We start from the raw sequence: 20221 nt of genomic DNA, 5'->3' as shown, positions 1-20221 counted from the left end.
TGCTGGTTGAACAACTGGCAGCTGCCACTTTAAGGTCCTGTGGGGGCCAAGGCCATCAGGACCCTAAAAGGTCCCAGAGGCCAGGCACGTGGCGAGAGCTGCTTCCTGAGGACAGTTCCTGTCCCTCAGTGGCCCTGGGGGGGGAGGGGCATGTCCTTCTGGCCCCAGCAGCCCCCGTCTGGGCCGCTGCAGCGAGTGAGGGTCCCTGTGCGTTTGGGGGTGAGCACTTCCCCATCCGTAACCGAGTCTAGTGCGCGTCGATGTCAGAGACGTCCTGACCCACAGAGAATTTCTGTGACTTTATTTGAGCCAAACTGATGACAGTTGCGGGGAAGCAGAACCTCAATAGACAGAGAAAATGCTCTAGAGAAGGGTGGTTTCACAGTTTATTTTATGCTTTAGGCTCAAAGGAGGAGAGGTAAGGGGGTATTACATGAAGCCCATTGGGGGTGGATGAGGGAGGAGGCAAAGCGGGGGGTGGGGGGAACCCTGGGGTCGGAGAGACGCACACCCCTCTCCACCGGTCGGCGGGTGCAGAGCGCAGAGACCGGATGCGGGAACAGGCCACCGCCGCGGGCCCGAGCCTCCTGCCCTGACGTGACCTGCGATGTCATGCTGACATTTCAAAGGTGTGCGGTCTGAGGGGCAGAAGGCCAGTGGCCTCACTTGCTCCGCTGAGGTAGAGACTGGCCTTCGGCAAGGAGGCTGCAGGCCTGCTGGTCCCCGTGACTCACTTGTGCTCAGGAACTGCGATGTGCAGGTCGCCGTGGGGTCACGTCAGGTCTCTGAGCGTGGGAGGCCGGCGCGAGGGCTTCCCCTGAGCTTGGCAGGGTTCATGTTTGGCCCCTTTTCCGTCCACACCGTTACACACAAAATTCCTTCCTCAACACTCCTGCTTCACCATCCTTCTACAACGTCCCTCATCCCTGGTAGCTTTCTCCTTCTACTCGTTCAGGGGTGATTGGCACTGGCTCGTGTGGCTCAGCAGGCTGAGCACCGGCCTGGGAACCCAAGGGCCACGGGTTCGATTCCCAGTCAGGGCACATGCCTGGGCTGTGGGCCAGGCCCCTGGTAGGGGTGCATGAGAGGCAACCACACACTGATGTCTCTCTCCCTCTCTATCTCTTTCCCTTCTCCTCTTTAAAAACAAATAGTCTTTTTAAGAAGTAATCAAATATTAGGACAAATTACTGCCTTTTAACTCCTCTCAGAAACACATACCTCTTACCTGCCTTTTGTAACAACAATCCTTGTAAGTTTTCCAAAGTAGAACCATGAAGAGAGTATTGTTGATAATACGGGAGGTATACGCCGTTGGCAGTTACTAACGGTTGGCTGTACATATGAGGTTTGAGAAAGGCCCAAAGCGCCCTGGCGGGTGTGGCTTAGCGGATTGGGTGCCAGCCTGCAAACCCCAGGGTCGCTGGTTCGATCCCCAGTTGGGGCACATGCCTTGGGCTGAGGGGCAGGTCCAAAGAACAAGTATAGTGACTATTACGAGCGACGTTGTCACTAGGCAGGTGAAGACAGTCAAGCAAATGTTTTTGAAGAAAATAAAATCTCATTTTAAAAAACTTCACTCATTTATCTTCAGGGCCAGGGGAAGGAGAGGGACCCCACTGTGTGGCTGTCTCCTAGGCAGGCCCCCTGCTGAGGGCCTGGCCTGCAAATCAGGCCTGTGGCTCATAGGGACTCGAACCGATGACCCCCTGCTCAACAAGCCTGCACTCAATCCACTGAGCTATACCCGCCAGGCTGAGCAGCAGGTTTTTAAAGTTCAACATTACTTTGTAGGGATGCAGGTCCTGCAGCTCCTCATCTTCCATGGTGGCTTCTCGGCCTCGAGCAACCTCTACACCCTCGCTGTGGGCGGAGGCAAGGGTTAGGGACGGGACGATGGCCAGTCCTGGTTGGCACCTGATAAGGTCCTTTCCAACAAGGCTGGAGAGTCTCTAATGGATATGGGTTCCAAGGAACAAGAGTCTCCTGGTTGTGAGCCGCGGTATTTGCAGCCTTCGAGGCCTGGGAATGCGCTAGGAAATGAAACCTCTGCTGGCCGGCCCATCCCTTAAGCCGGGTAATGAGTCCTTGCTAATAACGCAGAAGGTCTCCTTTCAGCTAGGCTGGTGCACACGCCCCTTCCTTCCGAAGCGCAGGGCGGCCAGGGGCCGGCGTGCAAGCAGAAGGGGGCGCTCCGGGGGGGAGCTGTGGGCCCAGGGAGAGTAGCCGCAGCGCCAACAGCGGCGGCATTGGGTTGTAACTGGGCCCCTGCGCCGCCTCCCACCGCAATCCAGAGGCCCGGGGGCTAGGCGCGGTGAGATGCTGCCGACCGGGCCGGCTGGGACAGGGGGGTCGGGCTGTTTGTCCCACCACAGCATAACTCGGGGAGCCCCCGACTGGGAATCACTTTCCTCAAACTCGACGGTCCAGCGAGGCCCCGCAGACCGCGACGGGCACGTGTGCCGGTCCTGCAGACGGGGCGTCCGGTGCAATCCAGCGACCCTGCCTGGCACGGAAGGGGCCTCGAGCGCGGCTTCCCAGGGCTCTGCGGCGCCTCGGGAGGACCGACCTCCGCGGCACCCCTGCGGGCTCGGTGGGGGCGTGAGCCGCTCACCCCGCCGCGAGGTCCAGGTGCTGGGCCCCCATGGGTGACATCGGTTTCCGATCGCGCCCGGCTGTTTGCCTGGCGGAAGGGCCCCGGTCACTGCGCGTCCCCGTCCCTCCTCCGGCTGTCCCGGGGCCCTGCGGTGAAAGGCCGTGGCCGGTTTACCGGGGAGCCGGGGGTGGGGCAGGCTCCGGTCCGCAGAGCGCGGCTGCCGCGTGGTCTCGCCGCCGCCCCAGCGGAGTGATGTGGTCGGCTGCCCGCGGCCGCTCTGAAGCCCCGGGGTGGCGCTGTTGCCCGTCGTCTGGCGGCTGCAGGACGTCGAACGATTCCACCACCTGTTTTCTCTCCACGGGCTGCTGGGAGCGAGTTCAGAAGCCTCGCTGCGTCCACAGATCCACTGACTCTGACCGCGCTCCCAGGGACACTGTGCCCTGCGGCGAAGGGGCTCCTTGTGGGTTGAACTCCGAGGGGCCGTCGCCTCCAGAGTCTCATCAACCCTCGGCCGAGTGGCCGCGTCTCTCCCCGGCTGCCTAGTACAGACGCCCACCATGCGCCTAGCCGGGCGTGGACGAGTCCGCGGCTGAGCTTCAGTTGCGCTGGAGTCCCCACGGCCCGGCTCCTCCACGTGGGCTCTCGGGTAGGTAAGAGCGCCTGAAACCCAAGTGGGAAGACGTAAATGGCCTTGTCTTCTGAGCAGAACGAGCTCAGGCTCTTCTTCATCCACCAAAAGGCTTTGCTCAGGCTCTCACCAGGCAATTCCGACTGAAAAGCACACATCGGCCCGGCAGGTGCAGGTCAGTGGACTGGGCCCCGGCCTGCGAACCACAAGGTGGCCCGTTGGATTCCTGCTCAGGGCACACGCCTGGGTTGTGGGTTGGGCCCCCTGCTGGGGAGTGTACAAGGGGCAACCAGTCGATGTTTCTCTCCCTCTCTGTCCCTCCCCCTCTATAAAATCAATAAGCATGTCCTCAGGTGAGGATAAACAATAAGTAAGTAAACAAACAAACAAGCAAATAAATAAAAAGAAAAGCTGAAATTAAAGCCCAGTCACCTGTTTTTTTATTTTATTACGGTCCCTGAGTTATTCGACTCTTATTCTTTGCTTGGGTTTTCGCACCTCTTAACCTTTGGTTACGCCTTGAGGGTTTTTTTTTTTTAAGAACAGCTTAAATGAATTTAGAGCCTCCTGTCTTAAAAACAGGCAGGTCCAGAACCCCAAGGAACACTGCCCCGGGTTCACCTACTGCCGATGGGCAGTGGTGGGTGCTCAGCACCAAGCTGGGTCTGCAGGGAGGTCTGGGTGGGCTTCTCTGGAATTCTGGTGATTTTGCCAAATCCCGTGGAGGGTTTCTGTGAGTTTATCTGAGCCGCACTGACGACAGTGACAGAAGCAAAAGCCCAGCAGACTGAGAAAATGCCCCTGAGAACGGCAGTTCTGCGGCTTATTTCATACCTTTAGACTCAAAGCAGGAGGCTGCAGAGGGTCACATGAGGTTTGTTGGTGGCGGATTTGGGGGCCAGAGAAAGCCGAGTGGGAAAACCCCCGGGACTGGATGAAAAACCTCGGCGGGGCCAGGGGGTTAACAGTGGACATTCACAGCCCATGGCGGTGGGCGTGGGAACCAGCCAGCGAGAGGGGCTGTGTCTCAGGGCCTGGGGGCCAGCGTACCCGCAGAGGTCTGGAAAAGGAGATGGCCCTGGCGCACCTGGTGTGCTCCCTTGGATGGACAAGGTCAACTGACAGGCCCTGTGACAGAAAGATTGACCTTTGTCAAGGAAGCCCCTGGGCCAGGACGTGACTCCCTGCCCTGACCTGCTCTGAGTTAGGGAGTTTCGTGATAGCCTCATCATGGGGCTACTCTGAGTGTGTAAGGCTCCATGCAGGCGCCCCCTGAGCTTGACAGGTTTGGTTCCTGGCTCCTTGCTCACCCACAGTGCCCACTGCCTGTCTGTCCATCCCTGTCCCCAAGGTAAGGGCATGAGAGCATCGCTCCAAGCTTTCTGTGCCCCACCCCCACCCCCGGCGCCGGGCTGCAGCACCTGGTGGATGCACAGCACATTGCGTTCAGGCCTGGGCAACAGTGCAGCTGGGGAATGTGCCTTCCATACCGAGAAACGATGTTGGCCTCTCTGGAGAAGAGAGGGGCTCACCGAGTCTCTGCCGGGCAGCCCCTGGCGCTCTGTTCTCATGCCCGCTTCCTGCCCCAGACGGGCAAGCAAGGAATGTTCTGCACTTTGGGAAAAGCCTGGCCTTCAGACAGGACAGTGACAAGCCAGGGAAATCCCCTGGCCCCCGAGGCCACCCACTCCCAGACACAGGGCTTGCCCGCCAGGCCATGGTGCGGGCCGTGAGCTCCAGGATCCGCCGGAAGGTTTCTGAAGAAAACACAGGAAGCAGGTACCCCACGTGGGGGGTCGCCTGGCGGTCTGGCTGTGAGGGCAGCCCTGGGAAACACGCATGCCCGCCGTTCTTGAACTTGGGGGTTCCTCCACAGAGCTGTCTCCCCTGGGGTGAGTGGGACTCCACACGGGGAGCCCCACGTGGTGGAGGAAACGGCTCTCCTTGGTGCCGGCCAGTCTGGGGCTCCCAGAGTCTCAGTTCCCCTGCCACACACTGGGGTCGAGGGCCGGGAGCCCGGGGCCTGCTCTAGGGTGGGCTGTGCTCACGGTGGGTGCTGCGGCCCCCCAGCCGAGCTCGCACTGCACCACGTCAGTGCCCTCAGACAGAGGCTCGGGGCCATGGGCACGCAGTCAGAGCCCGGGGAGACCCAGTGGTGGGTCTGCTCAGCGAACCGGGTCCCTGCGTGGCCATCTGGAGCAAAGGTTGGACGTGCCGTTGGAGGAGGCACATCCGAGGCTCAGTTCGCTGGTCAGCAGAGTGGGCAGAGCAACAGCTGGCAGCCTGGAACCTGGTCTGGGGAGCACTTGTGAGGGGCGAGTGGACAAGGCCGAGGCCAGGGGCAAGGAGGTGGTGGTGTGCGCCCCTGCTCAGAGGCCAGGCGCTTGGGGACTGGAACCCGTTTATGGGGTCCCGGGCACAGGAGCACGATGCATGCTGGTCTCAGGGCCAGACGCCACATGGCCCGACCTGCACCCTGGGAAGGCAAGGCTCAGGCTCTGCCACCTTGGCGACACTGGGAATGTGTGGGGACAGGAAGAGCCAATTCGAGGTGCAGGTGACCCTAAGATTCTGTGTGACATCAGTGCCACCTCCCCGTGGGGGGCCGTGGCTGCCTGAAGCCCTCGGCCGTCTGGGAGGACCATAGCCGACGCCGTGTGCAAGCAGCGGCTTTTCCCGAGCGGTGAACAGGATGGTGCGGTCAGAAGGCCCAAATCAAATGGGTTCCAGTGTGGGCAGCTCCTGTGACACTATCCGAGGTGACAACGGCCTGGCCTGGAGCAGGAGAGGGTGGCGGGGGGTGGCCTTCAGGTGGACCCCCCGTATGGTTTGGGGGTCACAGGTCAGAGGAGGCCGGGGCTTAGCAAAGAATCACACAGGCCGGGAACACCCCAAAACAGCGTTCCTGTGGCACCAACGCCCCTCCTCCACGGCAGCCCACGGGGCCGCGGCGGGGCCACAGGGGGATTCCTGCATCCCACGGTGGAGGTGCCGAGCGGGGGCACAGGGTGGGGCCCAGCAGGGCACGCGGTGGCGGCCCCTTCGCATCGTCAGGCCTGGCCGACAGCTAACCCTCGTTCCTGGGCCCAGCGGCCGAGGCTGGCACGCAGTTCCCGCTCCTCCCTCCTCGTCCCAGGGAAGGACCTCCGCCGGCGAGGTCACGGGAACCCCAGCTCCCTTCACGCCCGAGAGCGGGGGGGAACCTAAAGTCCGCTTGCCGTGTGGCCTCCCGCGTCCAGGCCTGTGACCTTTGCTGGGTCCCAGAGCCTTCCCAGTAGGTGACATCATGTCATTCTCAAGTCACGTGATTGTTCCCTGGCACCGATGAGGACACGGAGGCTCCTACTCTGGACTGGCCCGAGGTCACAGCGCCACCGTAGGACACCTCCTGGGCTCCCACCCCCACCACCGGAGGTCAGCAGGGTCTCCCAGGACCCCGGAGCCTCAGTTCAGCTCAGTGAGCGCTGGCTCGGGCCCAGCTACTTGCCAGCTGGGGGCCAAGCGCCCGGACTCGGCCCCTCCCGGACAGGCCACGGAGCAGTCTCCTCTGTCCTATTTCTGCCCCGGTGTCTTTTGGGTTATTTTCCGTTAATTGTTATCATGCTGCCAATAGATTAATTCTTAAAAATTGACTTCAGTTCACCTCTCAGTTTAATGCACAAGGGTAGACACCTGGGGTGAGGTTTGCCATTTTGGTAAGAATCGCGTTCTTAAGTGTGACCCTGTGTCACCTGGGAAGGCAGGGGTGCTGAGCCCAAGCTGGCTGTGACCAAACCACCCCAGCCCCTGGCCCGGACAACCCTGGGATGGTCATCAGCTTTGAGGAAGTCATGTGGGCCCCTGGGGTGTCCGTGCCACCGGGAAGGACTTCCTCCACGAAGGTCTCATTGAGGTACGTGTCATCCTTCACTCGGCTTCGTGCCTGGCTGCCCTCCCTCCAGGTTGGTGCTGGGGGCCCGGGGGGCGCCCACCGCAGCCACACTCCAGGCCGAGTGTCCCGTACTGTGCTGGGCCCTGGGGACCGAAGAGGAAGGACGCAGCCCTGGGGAGAGTGTCTTCCCGTCGTATGTGGCTGTGACCACCCCCTCCTTGGGTCACTCCCAGACCGCAGGCCAGCACAGTAGGTCCTCACTTAAGGGCGCCAATGGGTTCCACCTTAAGCACAACGTCCCGTAGCAAACTCTCTTTCCCGAGGGCCACCGGGGTCAGCGCGAGTCCAGGTCCTGTGGCCCCTCATCCGCGTGACGGCGAGACAACACTGAACAAAACACCTCTGGTCAGGAACCTGCAGTTTCTCCTGGGCCGACTGGTCGACCCTCGGGGCCTGGAGGTCAACGTCGGCCACAGTAAGCTGTCAGGTGACCACTTCGGTTAATCACAGACACTCCCACAGGGGTGCCCACTGCCTGACTCTGGTGATTGCTGTTCGTGCCCAGTCCTGGGAACACGCTCAGTGAAAGAGGGTCTCGTCTGGGATGTCCTAGAAAACCCAGGTCCGACGGCCGTGGCTGGAAAGGTCCCCGCACCCACCCTGACTCACCGGGTGCTGAGCCCAGGTGGGCTGTCCTGGGCTTGGCTACGGAGGACACTGTGTGGTGGCCGAAGGCTGTGGTATGCTGGGTGGCGGGGTGCCTCAGTTTACCCAGCGTTGCCTGTGGGAAGGGCGACATGCGCCCACCTGGCAGACATGAGCGCCCAGGGCTGCCCTGCCGTGGGCCCGGAGTGTGGGGGCCTAGTGCAGGTGTTCCGAGGCGCCCCCACCTCCCAGAGTCCTCGCGTTCCAGGGACTTTGATAAGGGAAGAGGCTGGCTCGGCTGGCTCCGGGACATTCCTTGCACAAACGTGACCTTAGTGCCCTTTCACATGAGTGCCTCCGGAGGGTTTGGTGCTTGGCTGCAGAGCTCCCGTGGGCCCACGTGGCTGTGTGGCCGACACCCACCGTGCCCACGGCCTGTCTCCCCTCTGATTCTGGTTGGGTTTGGCTGGAGGAGGGGCTGTCGGGGGGCTGGGGGGCAGAAGTGAGAGCGAGGCTGGGTCCCTGCTCCCCCGCTTCCTCCCCGTGGGTCGTGGGTGGCAGGCGGCAGGGGCCGCATCCCCCAGCTCTCTTTCTGGAGCCTGCTCCTGCCCCGTCACCTGTCCCTGGGCAGAGGGGTGGTGGCAGCCCTCGCCCACAGCTTGAAAACAGCCCTTATTACACCCTCTTCCTTTACTTAAATTGAGGGGTCACATGTTTCCTCTGGGGACCCTGAAGGATATAATTAGCCTGATCCGGGTCCTAAATAGGGCCACTCAGCGATCAGAGGAGGGCCCACTCGGGGACGGCTCCCCACTACTGTGGGTGTGCAGGGGTGGAGGTCTGCCTGGTGCTAGGACGCTGCTCGTTTGTGATCCAGGCAAGTCCGCTCCGGCCTCCTGAGCCTGCGTTTTGAAGCAGTGCTTGGCCGAGCACATTCAATAAATGTCGAAAACGCATCCCGGAACTTGCACACAGGAGGTCCAAGGGTCCCAGCACCTGCAGGCTCTCTGCCCGCTGAACGGGGCCCTGGGTCTCGAGCAGACGCCCAGGAGGCCCCTCGGTGCCTGGGGCCTGGGCGCAAACTCACTGTCCCACGAGAAATGGGCACGAGCAGCCTGTTCTGGGGGCAAAGTCGGTCTGACCTATGGGCGCTGGGCACCCGGGGACCTATCCTCAGAGCCAGGCTGCCAGCGGCGCCTCTGGTCCCCAGTGGGACTCGGGGAGAAGCCCGAGGCCAGAGGGAGAGAGACTGGCGTGCCCCAGGGCCCCCGCTGGGCAGTGTGGGCTGGAGCCAGGCTGGGCCCAGCAGCCTGACTTGCAGCCCCGTGTCCCTGACGGAACCAGTGACAAAGCAGGAGGGCCACTCAGCACCCAGTTAGAGTCCTTCACTGTCTCCTCGGTGACAAACACAGGGCCTCACTCAGGATGAGTAAGAAGCAGCAGGAAGCGTGAGCCAGCCCTGTGTGGGGCCATCGGCCCCGGGGGCTGAGCGTCAGGCCTGTGTCACCCTGAGACAGCGTCAGGCCTGTGTCACCCTGAGGAGGCGGGCTCTGCTGGCTGGCGAAAGAGCTCACCGCTGCCCTTGCCCAGGGGGATGTCAGGCAGGAAGCCACTAACGTGTCCCAGAGACATCCCTGGAAATCCCCACAGCACCCTGCCCAGGCCTCCCCCGGGGGCTTCCGTTCCGATTAACGGCTTTGTGGGAAGCAAACCACCCCAAGAAACAGAAAACCCTGGCCAGAGAGCGCCTGCCCTGCTCGCCCGCCCTGCTCGTCCACCCCAGGAAGCCTTCACCGGCCGCCCCCCAGCCCCCAGGCTCCCAGCCCCCGTGTGAGCAGAGGAGCCGGTCTCCCGTCCCCACATCTGCTTCTTCCTCCTTCTGTCTCGGCTGGGTGCTGCCCTCCCCAGGGTGGGACACAGAGAAGCTGGGCGGCGGCCTCCTCTGTCCCCAGAAGCAGCGATTTGGGGTCCTGAGTCCAGGCCCTGCTGCCAGTCCACTCAGAGTTGGTGTGGCCGTGGAGATGAAGACCAGGCCCCTCTGAAGCCCCTGGTGGGCCTGAGCCGCCCAGCCCTGGCCCGGTGAACAGAGCAGGAAACATGTGTGGGGCCTCCCCTCGGAGGTCGGCCGTCACCGTGGCCCCACTGCTGCAACGGGCTCAGTGCTCCAGGGCAGGGCCGAAGGGCTGGCCCCACTTGGAGACGTCTAGGAAGACGCTGGAGGCACCGTGGTAGAGCCAGAGGCGGGGCAGGGCGCCGTGTCGGGTCCAGGTGTCCCGCCCAGGGTCGTAGGCCTCCATCTCCACGTGGTAGTCACCGTCCATGCCCTGCCAGCGGCCCCCGGTCACGTACAGCGCCTCGCCCAGTGGCACCAGGGCCCCGTTCTCGTGCAGGCTGTGCAGGGGCTGGACCTGCGGGAGGCCAGCAGTCAGGGTGCAGCCAGAGACCGGAGGTGGCAGGTGGGGACATGTAGACGGGATACCAGCTTCCTGACACTCCCTTCCCCCGCCAGGACCCCCGACTCCCCTTTCTCTGGGGAGAACCCACTGCCCGCCTCTGCAGCCCACAGCCTGGGACAATGCTTCCAGCCCCCTCTTTCTCTCCTGGGCCCAAACGTGCTCATTTCTGAAAGCCGGGGTGAGGGGCGTGGGGGCCTGAGCCTGACTCTCAGCGGCTCCCCTGCAGGGACAGATGTGGCCTCAGCCCTGACAGACACCTGTGTGGGGCCGGGCTCCTGCACCGCTGCCCATGGCCCATGCCTCGGGAGTGCTCTGGATGGGGCTGCGCCTCAGGGCCAGCAGCCTGCCTGAGGCCCACGGGGGAAGTGGGCGCTTCGGGCAGAGCCCAGGGCGGGCAGCAGGGAGAGGCTTGTCCGAGGCCTCCACATGAAGGCAGCCATGGGGTGGCCCTCCCCCGGCCTGGAGAGGGCAAGGGCGGCCCTGGGAGCTGGACCCCTGCCCAGAGCAGGGGTGTGAGCCGAGGCCCTGCGGAGAGGGCCCGAGGAGAAAGCCCCGCTGGCAGGGAGCGCCCAGCACCTGTTGTGCGGCCGTAATGGGGCCTCTGGTGTCAGCTGAGAGCTGACGCCAGGGGACAGCTGTGGGCAGTGGGACCACGGAGGCCCCGAGTGGCCCACTGTGCAGTCAGCCTGTGGCGGTGCAGGAAACACAGCCTCCCCCTCAGACCCCCAGAGTCGGGGACTCCCACAGCAGGCAGACAGGCCAAGGGCACCCGACCGCAGCCGAGGCCGCTGTGGGCTCCGGAAGCTGTCCCTCCGCCTTCTCTGGAAGAAACAGGAGAAGGGCCAGGGCTCTGGGGCCCCCAAGGGCCTGTCTCGAGATGCCCACCACCCATTCTTTTCCCAGGGCCAGTGGCAGACAAGAAGCTGGCTACTCCCTCCTCACCCACAGCACAGGAATCTGCTACCCGCTTGACTGCCCCCAGGGATGGGAGGCTCACTCCCTCCTGGGCCTGGCCGGAGGGAAGGAAGGGTTTTCTCTTAGCCGACAGCAGTTGTGAGACACCCCCAGCTGAGCCTCATTCTGCTTCCAATGGGGTGGACAGGCTGCCCGTTCTGGGGTCAGGGCCCCAGGGTGACCTCGGGCCCCTGCCCTCAGGTCATCGTGCTCCTGGGTCTCGGCCCGGGCTCATGTCTCCCTTCACTGCCCTCCCTCCTCCCCACTGTGGTCGGGGGGCCGGGGGGGTGTCCCCGGGAGGCGAGGCCGAGGCCCACCTTCTGCCACAGGTTGGCCCCCGGGTCGTACACGTAGACCTTCTTGGTGTTGTCACCGACCAGGTAGAGGGCGCCCTGCAGGGCGGCGCAGCGCGGCGAGGACAGGTACTTGGGGAGGAAGGGCGAGGCGACCACACTCCACGCTTCTGTGGGGACGCAGGGTCCAAGGGGGGCCGCTGTCACTGGGAGGCCTGGGCCGGCTGGGTTCCCCCGAGGCAGTGCCCCATAGGAGCCAGGGGAGGGCGCCCCTTTCCTGCGCCCCCTCACCAGCCCCGCTCTCTCTGGGTGGGGGGAGGATGTGGGCGACCTAGGGGGCTGGGGGCCTGGGGGACAGGTCGGCTGCAGCTCCTCACCCTCAGGGCCTCCACCGGACGTTTAAGGCCCTGGCTCCCGGCCTGGGCGCCACCCGCCCCCTCACTGAAATGGGATTGCAGCCTTGCAGAGGGGGCCCATGACCACCTGCCCCGCCCCTGGGGCGCCCACCTGTGACGGGGTTGTAGCACTGCAGGGCCAGAGCGTTGTACTTGCAGGCGCTGGAGCCCACCAGGTAGAGGCGGCCCTGGCAGCCGGCGGCAGAGAAGTTGCTGACGTACTTGAGGGCGGGGCTGACGGGCGCCCAGGTGTCGGTGTAGGGGTCGTAGCTCTCCACCTCCACCACGTCCTGGGTGGTGCCTGTGGGGCAGGTGAGGCTGCAGGGGGCGGGGCAAAGGAAGCTTCCTGCTGGGGCCTGGGCTTTGGAGGGGGCCCGGGAGCTCCCAGGGCACTACCTCGGATGGGGAGGTAGTGGAGGGTGCGGCCTCAGTGAGGTTTGGAGGTGAGGGCCTTCGCTCAAGCCTCGTGGCCAAGAAGGGGTGTGGGCACCTGTAGGCAGGACCTCCCTCCTACTGCAGCCCAGCTACTCCCAACACTTCAGAGCCAGGGAGCATTGGAGGGGTGGCGGCAGGAGCCCCCAGGAGGCCAGTACCCTGGTGGGCGCCCTTGGGTGGGGAGGGAGTCAGTCCTGGCAGAGCTGTGGGCAGCCCGTCCCAGCCCCGCAGAGCCTGGCTGTGATGACGACGGGGGCCTGTCCTGGGTGGGAGGGCCAGCCTGGGGGCCCCCGGTTCCCCTGGGCCTCAGGATCTGTGCATGTCCTCTGCTCTTGGCCTGGACACGATGGCCCTTGAGGGGTAAGGGGCTGGCCAGCACTCGGGGCAATGAATGAGGAACGGCCTTGGGGCCAGCTGGTTGCCTACAGAGGCCTTGGGAAATTTGTCTTTCAATATCTGTCCAACCACACGGGTCCCTGGGCAACTCTGACAGGGTTCTGGGTGGCGGGAGTTGGGCGGGCTCCCGTGCTCAGGCTGGGGCGTGGTGGGACGGAGGTGATGTCAGAAGGACCCGTTGTGCGTCCCTGCACCCCAGGGATGTCCCTGAGGAGGGGACCCTGGCATGAGACCCGAGCCCTCGGGTCTGGGATGGGACAGGAGAGGCTCAGCGGGCGGCCTCACCGCCAATGACGTAGATCTCTCCGTTGAGCGCCGCACTGGCGTGGTTGGTGCGGGCCTTCCGCATGGGCGCCACGGGCCTCCAGGCCGCCTCCGCCAGCGGGAAGCACCAGGCCTGGGTGGTCGACCAGGTGTCCGACCTGGTGCCCCGCGAGCCACCTGCCAAGAGAGGTTCTGTCCGCTCAGGCTTCTATCAGCCTGGGGTCTCCAAGCCAGTGGGGCCAGGGCGCCAAGGGTCCCGCTCCCTTCTCCCCAGGCCGGGTCTCCGTGCTGCCAGACACGGGGCTGGGTGGGACCTCGGTAGCACAGGTCTATCTGGGTGGCTTGGACAGGTCCCTCCATGCCCCACAAACAAGGAAGCTCTTTCCCAACCAAGCCCCCCAACTTCCGAGATCAAAAAAGGCAGTGACCCCTCCTGGCCCTCCCATGGGTGTACCGGGGAGGTCTGGGCTGCAGGGGCATCCTGAGGCCTCCTGGAGCCCGTGTTGAACAGGGACCACACCCCGCACCCACACATGGTTCCTGGATTTTAAATTTCCTTGTTTTCACACCACAGAAAGCTCTGGAAGAGTCCTGACTAGACCGTTGGGGGTCCCCCAAGGGAGGGGCGCCTCCATCTGCCCACCTGTGACGTAGACACAGCTGTTCAGCACGGCCAGGGAGAAGCCCCACTTGTTGAAGTCAGGGAAGTCGGGCAGCGTCATCCAGGTCTCTGGCCAGAAGAGAGCAGCCGGGGTGGGTGTGCGGGGCTCGCTGCCCGGGCTCCTGCCCCACAGCCCCTCCTCCGCTCACAGTGAAAGGGGGAGGGGGAGCAGCACCGAAGCTGTGGTGGCGACCCCCAGGGGCCGGCGTCGGAGGCGGCCCTGGGTGCTCCATGCTCACTGCCAGGCCCGGGCTCCTGGGGCCCCACGGAGACCAGACTGGACACAGGATGAGCTGAGAGGCGGCCCGTGCCCAGAGCCCATGCTCTTACTGACCCTGCAGTCGACCCCACGGCGCCCCGAGCGGACCCCGTGGACAGGTCCCACCTCAGTCGGAAGGCGCGGTCCTGGAGAGGCCTGACCTCTAGGCACTGGCGCGTTGTGACAGAAGCATCGCCACTCACACCTGCCTCACGCGTCCGTCCACCCTGAGCCCCGTCCGTGCTCACGGGAGCCGGGCCTGCGGCAGGCAGAGTGGCCCACGCCCAGCCCTCTCGCACCTGCTGTGCGGCCTCAGTTTCTGTGTCTGTGCAATGGGGGTAATCCCACCTCCAGGGATGTGTGGAGACCATGTGAGGTGGTGTGTGTCTGTCACACAGCCACCCTTCAGCCAGGGGCGGCATTCAGAAGAGAGGAACCCACCCACGTCAGACCTGTGTAATGGAGCTCCATGAGGTAAACTGAGGCAAGGAGGGGGTGAGAATATTTAAGTCTGTAAGTGGACACAGTTGGGGTTTCTATGGGGCCGCCTTGGGGGTCCCTTGGGAAGGCTATTCATCGTTGATGACAGTTTTCAGGACACGTGGATCATCGGGCCTTGCCGGGCAGGAGCTGCATGACCCCCTGACTCACGTCTCTGTCACCCCGGGGTGGGGACTGCCCGGCAGTCAGTCACTGGCCTCTGCCTGCCAGCGTGCCCCCGGCCACCCTCCCAGCAGGACCTGAGGGACGGCTGCCCCCCGGAGCGGCCCGTAGAGCTCATCTCCTGATGTCAGGCCTGAAGTGCCCCTTGCCAGCCCCTAACCTGGGGCAGCCGGCCGAGACCCCGGGCTCCAGATGACATAGGGGTGCTGGTGACCAGCCCCCACAGCCCCAGGCCACCAGCCAGGCTGCATGGGCGCTGCCCGGAGAGCTGCCCAGGGCCAGTGTGCCCTGGGGCAGGAGAGGCATGTCCACACTCAGGCCTGGCCCGTGCCCACTGGCCCCATGGCAGCTGTGTGTGGAGCCCATTCCACAGGTGAGGAAACTGAGGCTCAGGGAGCTAAAGTGACCTGCACAAAGCTGGCTGGGCACCTGAGCTCTCAGCCCCCAGGCCTCCTGCACCGCCCCCCAAGGCCACGGCCAGTGTCCTTGGCTGCACAGGACAGGACCACGGGAGGGAGCGGCCGGCCGGGCCGCCCACCCCACACGGTGTCCTCAGGGCAGCAGAGCCCCTCCGTGGGGCCCCTTGGCCCAAAAGACAAAACCGAGGGCTGTGGCGGGAGGGAGAGGGACCTGCAGTGCCCACCACTGTCTGCTTCCCCCGGAGCCCCTGGCCCAGGCACACCTGGGACAGGCCTGACCCCTGTGCCCCTCCCAGGTGGCTCCGGGCGGGCGGCAGGGGCAGCGGGCCGAGCTTGGGGTGCCCGGGGTACTCACTGGCTTTGGTGTTGTAGAAAGCGAAGTTCCCGTGGTGGGGGGCCTGCTCCTCGGCACCTTCCTCCTCCTCTTCCTCCAGCGCCCGCCCGCCCACCACCACCAGCACCTCTTCCAGCTGCCGAGGCAGGGCCGGCGGTGCCTGTGGGCCAGGAGGGCAGTGGTCAGAGGGAGCAGCGACAGCGGTGCCCCTGCACCCAGGGCCCTGGCACTGGTGGTGACTGCTGAGGCGGCCTTGACATTTGGAGGTGGCCATGGCCCTCACGTGCTTCGCATTGGTGCACACTCGTGGGGGGTCGAGTTCGGTGTGTGTGCACACGTGTGGTGACAGCAGCAGGGCTCAGAAGGGTGGGGACGCCCAGCCCCGTGCATCCTGGCCTTTAGAACCGCTCCCCCTCAGCCCCCACCTGCCTCTCAGACAAGTCCCTGCACCCACCTTTGGGACACCCCACGCCTCCCCTGCACCTGGGAGCCCCGCCCCCCTGGGCCAGCGCACCCAACGAGGGTGGCCCTGCCCCTAGGAGACCGCTGCAGGGTCCACCCTGGATGGTAAGTATCCACCTTCGGAGCTCCAGGGCCCGGGACCCACCTCCTCTCTGGCCCCGACTGCGGGCGGTCACACCTCCCAGCACCGCAGCTACACAGCGCGCCTGGCGGGGCAAGGCCCCCAGCTGGTTCCACCTGGAGGCCGGCCCTGTGCCTCTGGCGGTGCAGGGACACTGTACGCCCCAGCCCTGGCCTGAGCCTTGTCTTTGTCCCAGACTTGGCTCCTGGGGCATCCTCTGGAGCAATGCCCTGAGCAGGCAGCAGGCAGACTGGTCAACTCCTCGCTCAGCCACACCCTGGCCTGTCACTTCACCAGGACCTGCCCTGCCGGCCAGGCCTCCTGCCAGCACAGACGAGCAACTGCACCCCATAAACGCTTGAGCAGCTTCCTAAGGGGCAGGCGGTGGCCGCGGCCCCGCCTGTTGGTGTCCCTCACCCGTGCACAAGCTGGGCACAGTCCTCGCTGATCCTCTTCCCTCCACTGAGCTCCTCTCCCTGCCTCCGAGGCCCGGCTCAATGGCTGCCTCCTTCAGGGAGCCCTCACTGACTACCCGCCCGTGGGAGGGTGTCCCCAGCCCAGCGCTGGCCTTTCTCACGCTGCCTTAGGTCTGTTCCTGGGTGTGTCCCCTGAGTGCTGGGCTCCTTCAGGGCAGGGGGCAGGAACGATTGGTTCTGGGTTCCGCTTCCCCTCCCGTTTGCTACACTCGGGAGCACAGTCTGCACTTGGGGTGAATGGGGTGCCCTCCCTGCCCCCACGCCCCCTCACCGCCTCGTGGCCCCGGGACAGGGCCGCCCGGCACGCCTCAGACTCCAGGATCAGCGGCTCGGAGGTCAGCAGCTGCCGCACGAAGGGCCCGGACACGGCGTCCAGGCGCACCAGGCCGAGCAGCTCGGGCAGGTGGGCAGCCCGGGCCGGCGGGTCGTGGCGCACCCAGCGCAGCAGGGCCTCCAGCCGGCTTTGCTCCGGCCGCACCTGCAGCAGGTCGCCGGCCAGACAGGCGGCCAGCCGGTCTCGGGGCAACTGCAGGAACTCGTCCTCCCGGGCCACGGCCTCGAAGTTCTCCCGCAGGAAGGCCCAGGCCTTGGCGGCCACACCCAGCAGCCCCTGCTGCTCCCCGAACTCGCAGATGCCCAGGCAGTTGGTGGCGTCCAGCTGCTGCTGCAGGTAGTGGCCGCACGCCTTCTGCACGGCCGGGAAGTGCAGGCGCGCGGCCGTGCGGGTCAGCGCCTCCACGTTGGCCTGGGTGATGGTCAGCCGGCCCGTGTACGCGAAGTCCACCAGCTGCCCCACCACGGCGGCCTCCACGTCCCGCAGCTCCACACGCGCGGAGAAGCTCTCAGCGAAGTCGCCCGCGAACATGGCGTGGAAGTAGGGGCTGCTGAGCGCCAGCAGGCCGCGGTGGCAGGGCAGCTCCCGGCCGCCCACCAGCAGCGTGACGTCCGCCAGCTTGGGCTGCGAGCGCAGCCTCTGCAGCCCGTCCAGCATGTCCTGGGCGTGCGAGGGCAGGCGGAACTCCAGGTCGTCCACGTTCCGGACCATGGCTGCCGCGCCAGTGCGGCCGGGCCCCCAGGGAGAAGCTGCGGGGGCGACGGGGGAGCAGGGTCAGCGGGGGCGAGTGGTCTCCTTCACACCAGGGCTTCCCACCCCCCACGAGCCTCGGCTGAGTGCTTCGATGTGGGAAGCGCTTTACCCGGCACCCCCCAGCCCCACCCAGTCCCCCAGCCTGGAGCTTGGAGAGGGCGGGAGACCCACCCACAGCCCCTCTCTCGACCTGGGCAGGATGGGGCCGGCAAGAGAACCCCAGCCCTGGGCTGCTCCCCATCTCTGGGCCACATGGAGCAGGCCCCTGGGGCTTTGGGGTCCCCATGGCCCCCAACCCCCACATGGACCCCTTGCTCCCCAATCCACCATGGTTGAGGAGGACACTGGGGACACGGGAGAGATGTCCTGCCTTGGCCTGCTATGGCCTTGCTGGTGTCCGGGGGCCAGGCAGGGCGTCCCCTGCCGAGCCCCAAGTTCCATCACCTCCGGTGTGGGTGGGTGAAGACAAACCGTGGGAGCTTCCTGGAGGCAGAGTTGGTGACTCTGTGATCACGCCGTCTGACTCAGCAGACCCACCTCGGGACGTCTCAGTTACGAGCACATTTATTTATGTGCTTCTGACACTTAGAAAGCTTCCCCAGAGAGAGAAAAGGTCTGCCTGGGGGCCTCCCCCACCACCCCGAGTTACCCACCACGGGAAGGGCTGCACCCCAGAGAAGCGGTCTCTCCACCAGGGGGCACCTTCTGGAGCTGTCCGCGCAGCCGTGGGGACAAAACATCAGAAAGGGAAGCCTGAGAACTATAAACTGTGGAGGCCGAGGTGGGGGGGGCCCTCCTGAGCTGCTGGGGGTGGGAGCTCAAGGTCCGCTCCCTCCCCAGCGGGTGCCCGTCCCCGCCCTGCAGACCCAGGCAGCCCACCGGGGGGCCTGAGCACCTGCTCAACGCCGGGACAGGTCGGGTCAGTGGGCCAGGCCGAGGTCCGTCCTGCCAACCCTCCCAGGAGGCTGGTGGCTGGGATTGGCGGCTCTGTCCTCCGAAGGGGGGTTTGGCAGGAGCCCAGTGGGCCGGCCACCGCCCCCAGGCCTGGCATTCCTGTCATTGTTGTGTCCCTTTGGCCGCTGCTGCCACGAGGGCCTGGGCAGCAGCCACACTCCCCGGGGCCTTAGCGGTGGCTGCTGACACCTGCCGCCCTGCCGTCCCAGCTCCAGGTGGGGGCTTCCGGAGGGTCCCCGAGCCTCAGCCGGGTGCCCGTCGGGGCCAGGCATGAGGAGGGCCCAGTGGGCAGGACCGGGAAGGACGCTGATGCCGGACGCTCGCCTGGCTACAGTCGGGCCGCAGCCCAGCCTCCCCCTTGGCCACCTCTCCAGCCCGACCGGAGGGCGGCCTGCCTGCCGGGTGCCCACCCCACCCTGACGGGCTGGCTGGACCAGGACCGGGGGTCTCTCACCAAAGTGCCAGCACTGTGAGCTCCAAGCCCACGCTGTCCCACCGTGACCCCTCTCTTCCAGTCCCCACGGTCCCCTCTGGTTGCCCCTCTCCAGAGCCCCTGGGCCCTACCTCTCCGTGGGACGCTGGACCCCGTGCTGAAGACTCGGGCTGGAGAATGGGACTGGCCAGCTGGCTGCAGGGGCGCTGAGGGCCTGCGGGGCGGAGCGGCCGCGGGGGGGTGACAGCATATTTTTAGCCTCAGCTACACCAGGAATGGGGAGGGCGGGCAGGCGGGGAGGGATGGGCTGGTGGGGGAAGGAGTTTGGTGCGGTCCCCTCCTGGGCTGTCCCCTCTGAAAGCCCACAGGGGCCTGGGCGGGAGGCGGGAGGCATTCCTGGGTGGGGTGAGAACAGGCGTCGCCCCTCCCTGTGGGCTGACTGCGGGGGTGGGGTGGGGGGCTGGTGGTGCGGCCACCCCCCTCTGCTTCCTCATCTGGGAGAGGGGACAGTGGAGCCAGTGCTGGGGACTTAGGCGGGCACACAGCGACCCGGCTGGGGCCCGACAGGCACCTGCGTGGCCTCTTGCTCTTCTGCCAAGTGGGAGGAAGTGATGGTCGTGAAGAGCTGGTCAGCAGAGGCCTCCCAACCTGGGGTCCGTGGTGGCCGGGGGCAGCAGGAGTGGCGGAGGGGTGCCCAGAGAGGTGAGGAGGCAGCCCTGAGCGCCCCCTAGACTGGAGACAGGGGCGCGGGACCCTGAGGCCCCGTCCCCATCGCATCACAGCCGTGGCCTTGGGGCTGCCACGGTGACTTTATTAGTCGTGAGAGCCAAAGAGGGCCAGGGAATGGGGCCAACTTGGAGTACGGCAGCGGCCACAGGGGGACCTGGTGTCGGGCTCCTCGGCGCTCTGGTCCGGGACACCCAGCGGGGTCTCTGGGCATCTCCCACACCAGCGGTGAGAGCGGGGCCGCAGCCTGGGGTGGCCGGGTGGGGGCTGCTGCCTGTGGCCACTGGCCCCTCCCCCATGAGGCCTTGCTGACACCCCGTCCGGGTGTGTGGGGACGTGGCAGCGGCCAGCGGGTGGTGTCCAGAGGAGGCCCACCAGTGTCCACTAGGACCGGCGGGTGCTCCAACAGTGCTGAGAGGCCCAGGTGGCCCCCGGGGGGACAGCCCCACTGCTGGCCACGTCAGGTAACTTCTCAAGGGCAGAGGGTGTCACAACAGCATGAGTCTGGGACAGAATCGTGGGTCGTGGCTGCTGGGCCCGCCGCCTGCCGGGGAGGTGGCTGCGAGCTCTCCGGGCCTGCGCAGCCTCGTGGCACACCAGTCACCGCCGTCACGGCAGCGATGGCTCACCCCAGCACAAGTTCACAGGCACCTCCTCACCCTGCCCCTCACCAGCTGCCTGGGCCCTGCTTCC

General features: G+C 65.4%; 1 protein-coding gene across 1 annotated transcript; it reads right to left on the bottom strand.

Annotated features, from left to right (window-relative positions):
* Nucleotides 1-6857: 6857 nt before the first annotated feature.
* Nucleotides 6858-19002, bottom strand: KLHL30 (kelch like family member 30). Its single transcript, XM_037161503.2, has 8 exons — nt 18934-19002; nt 16600-17411; nt 15291-15429; nt 13577-13663; nt 12955-13110; nt 11951-12139; nt 11468-11613; nt 6858-10148 (listed from the first exon to the last, which is right to left on the bottom strand). Exons 2-8 carry the CDS (start codon nt 17371-17373, stop codon nt 9897-9899), a joined length of 1743 nt encoding a protein of 580 aa, XP_037017398.2. The 5' UTR covers nt 17374-17411; nt 18934-19002; the 3' UTR covers nt 6858-9896.
* Nucleotides 19003-20221: the final 1219 nt, after the last annotated feature.

Source organism: Artibeus jamaicensis, unplaced genomic scaffold (assembly GCF_021234435.1).
Source record: "Artibeus jamaicensis isolate MK-2021 breed Jamaican fruit bat unplaced genomic scaffold, CSHL_Jam_final contig_944, whole genome shotgun sequence".
NCBI classification, from domain to species: domain Eukaryota; kingdom Metazoa; phylum Chordata; class Mammalia; order Chiroptera; family Phyllostomidae; genus Artibeus; species Artibeus jamaicensis.
This window is presented reverse-complemented; position numbering and strand designations above follow the sequence as displayed.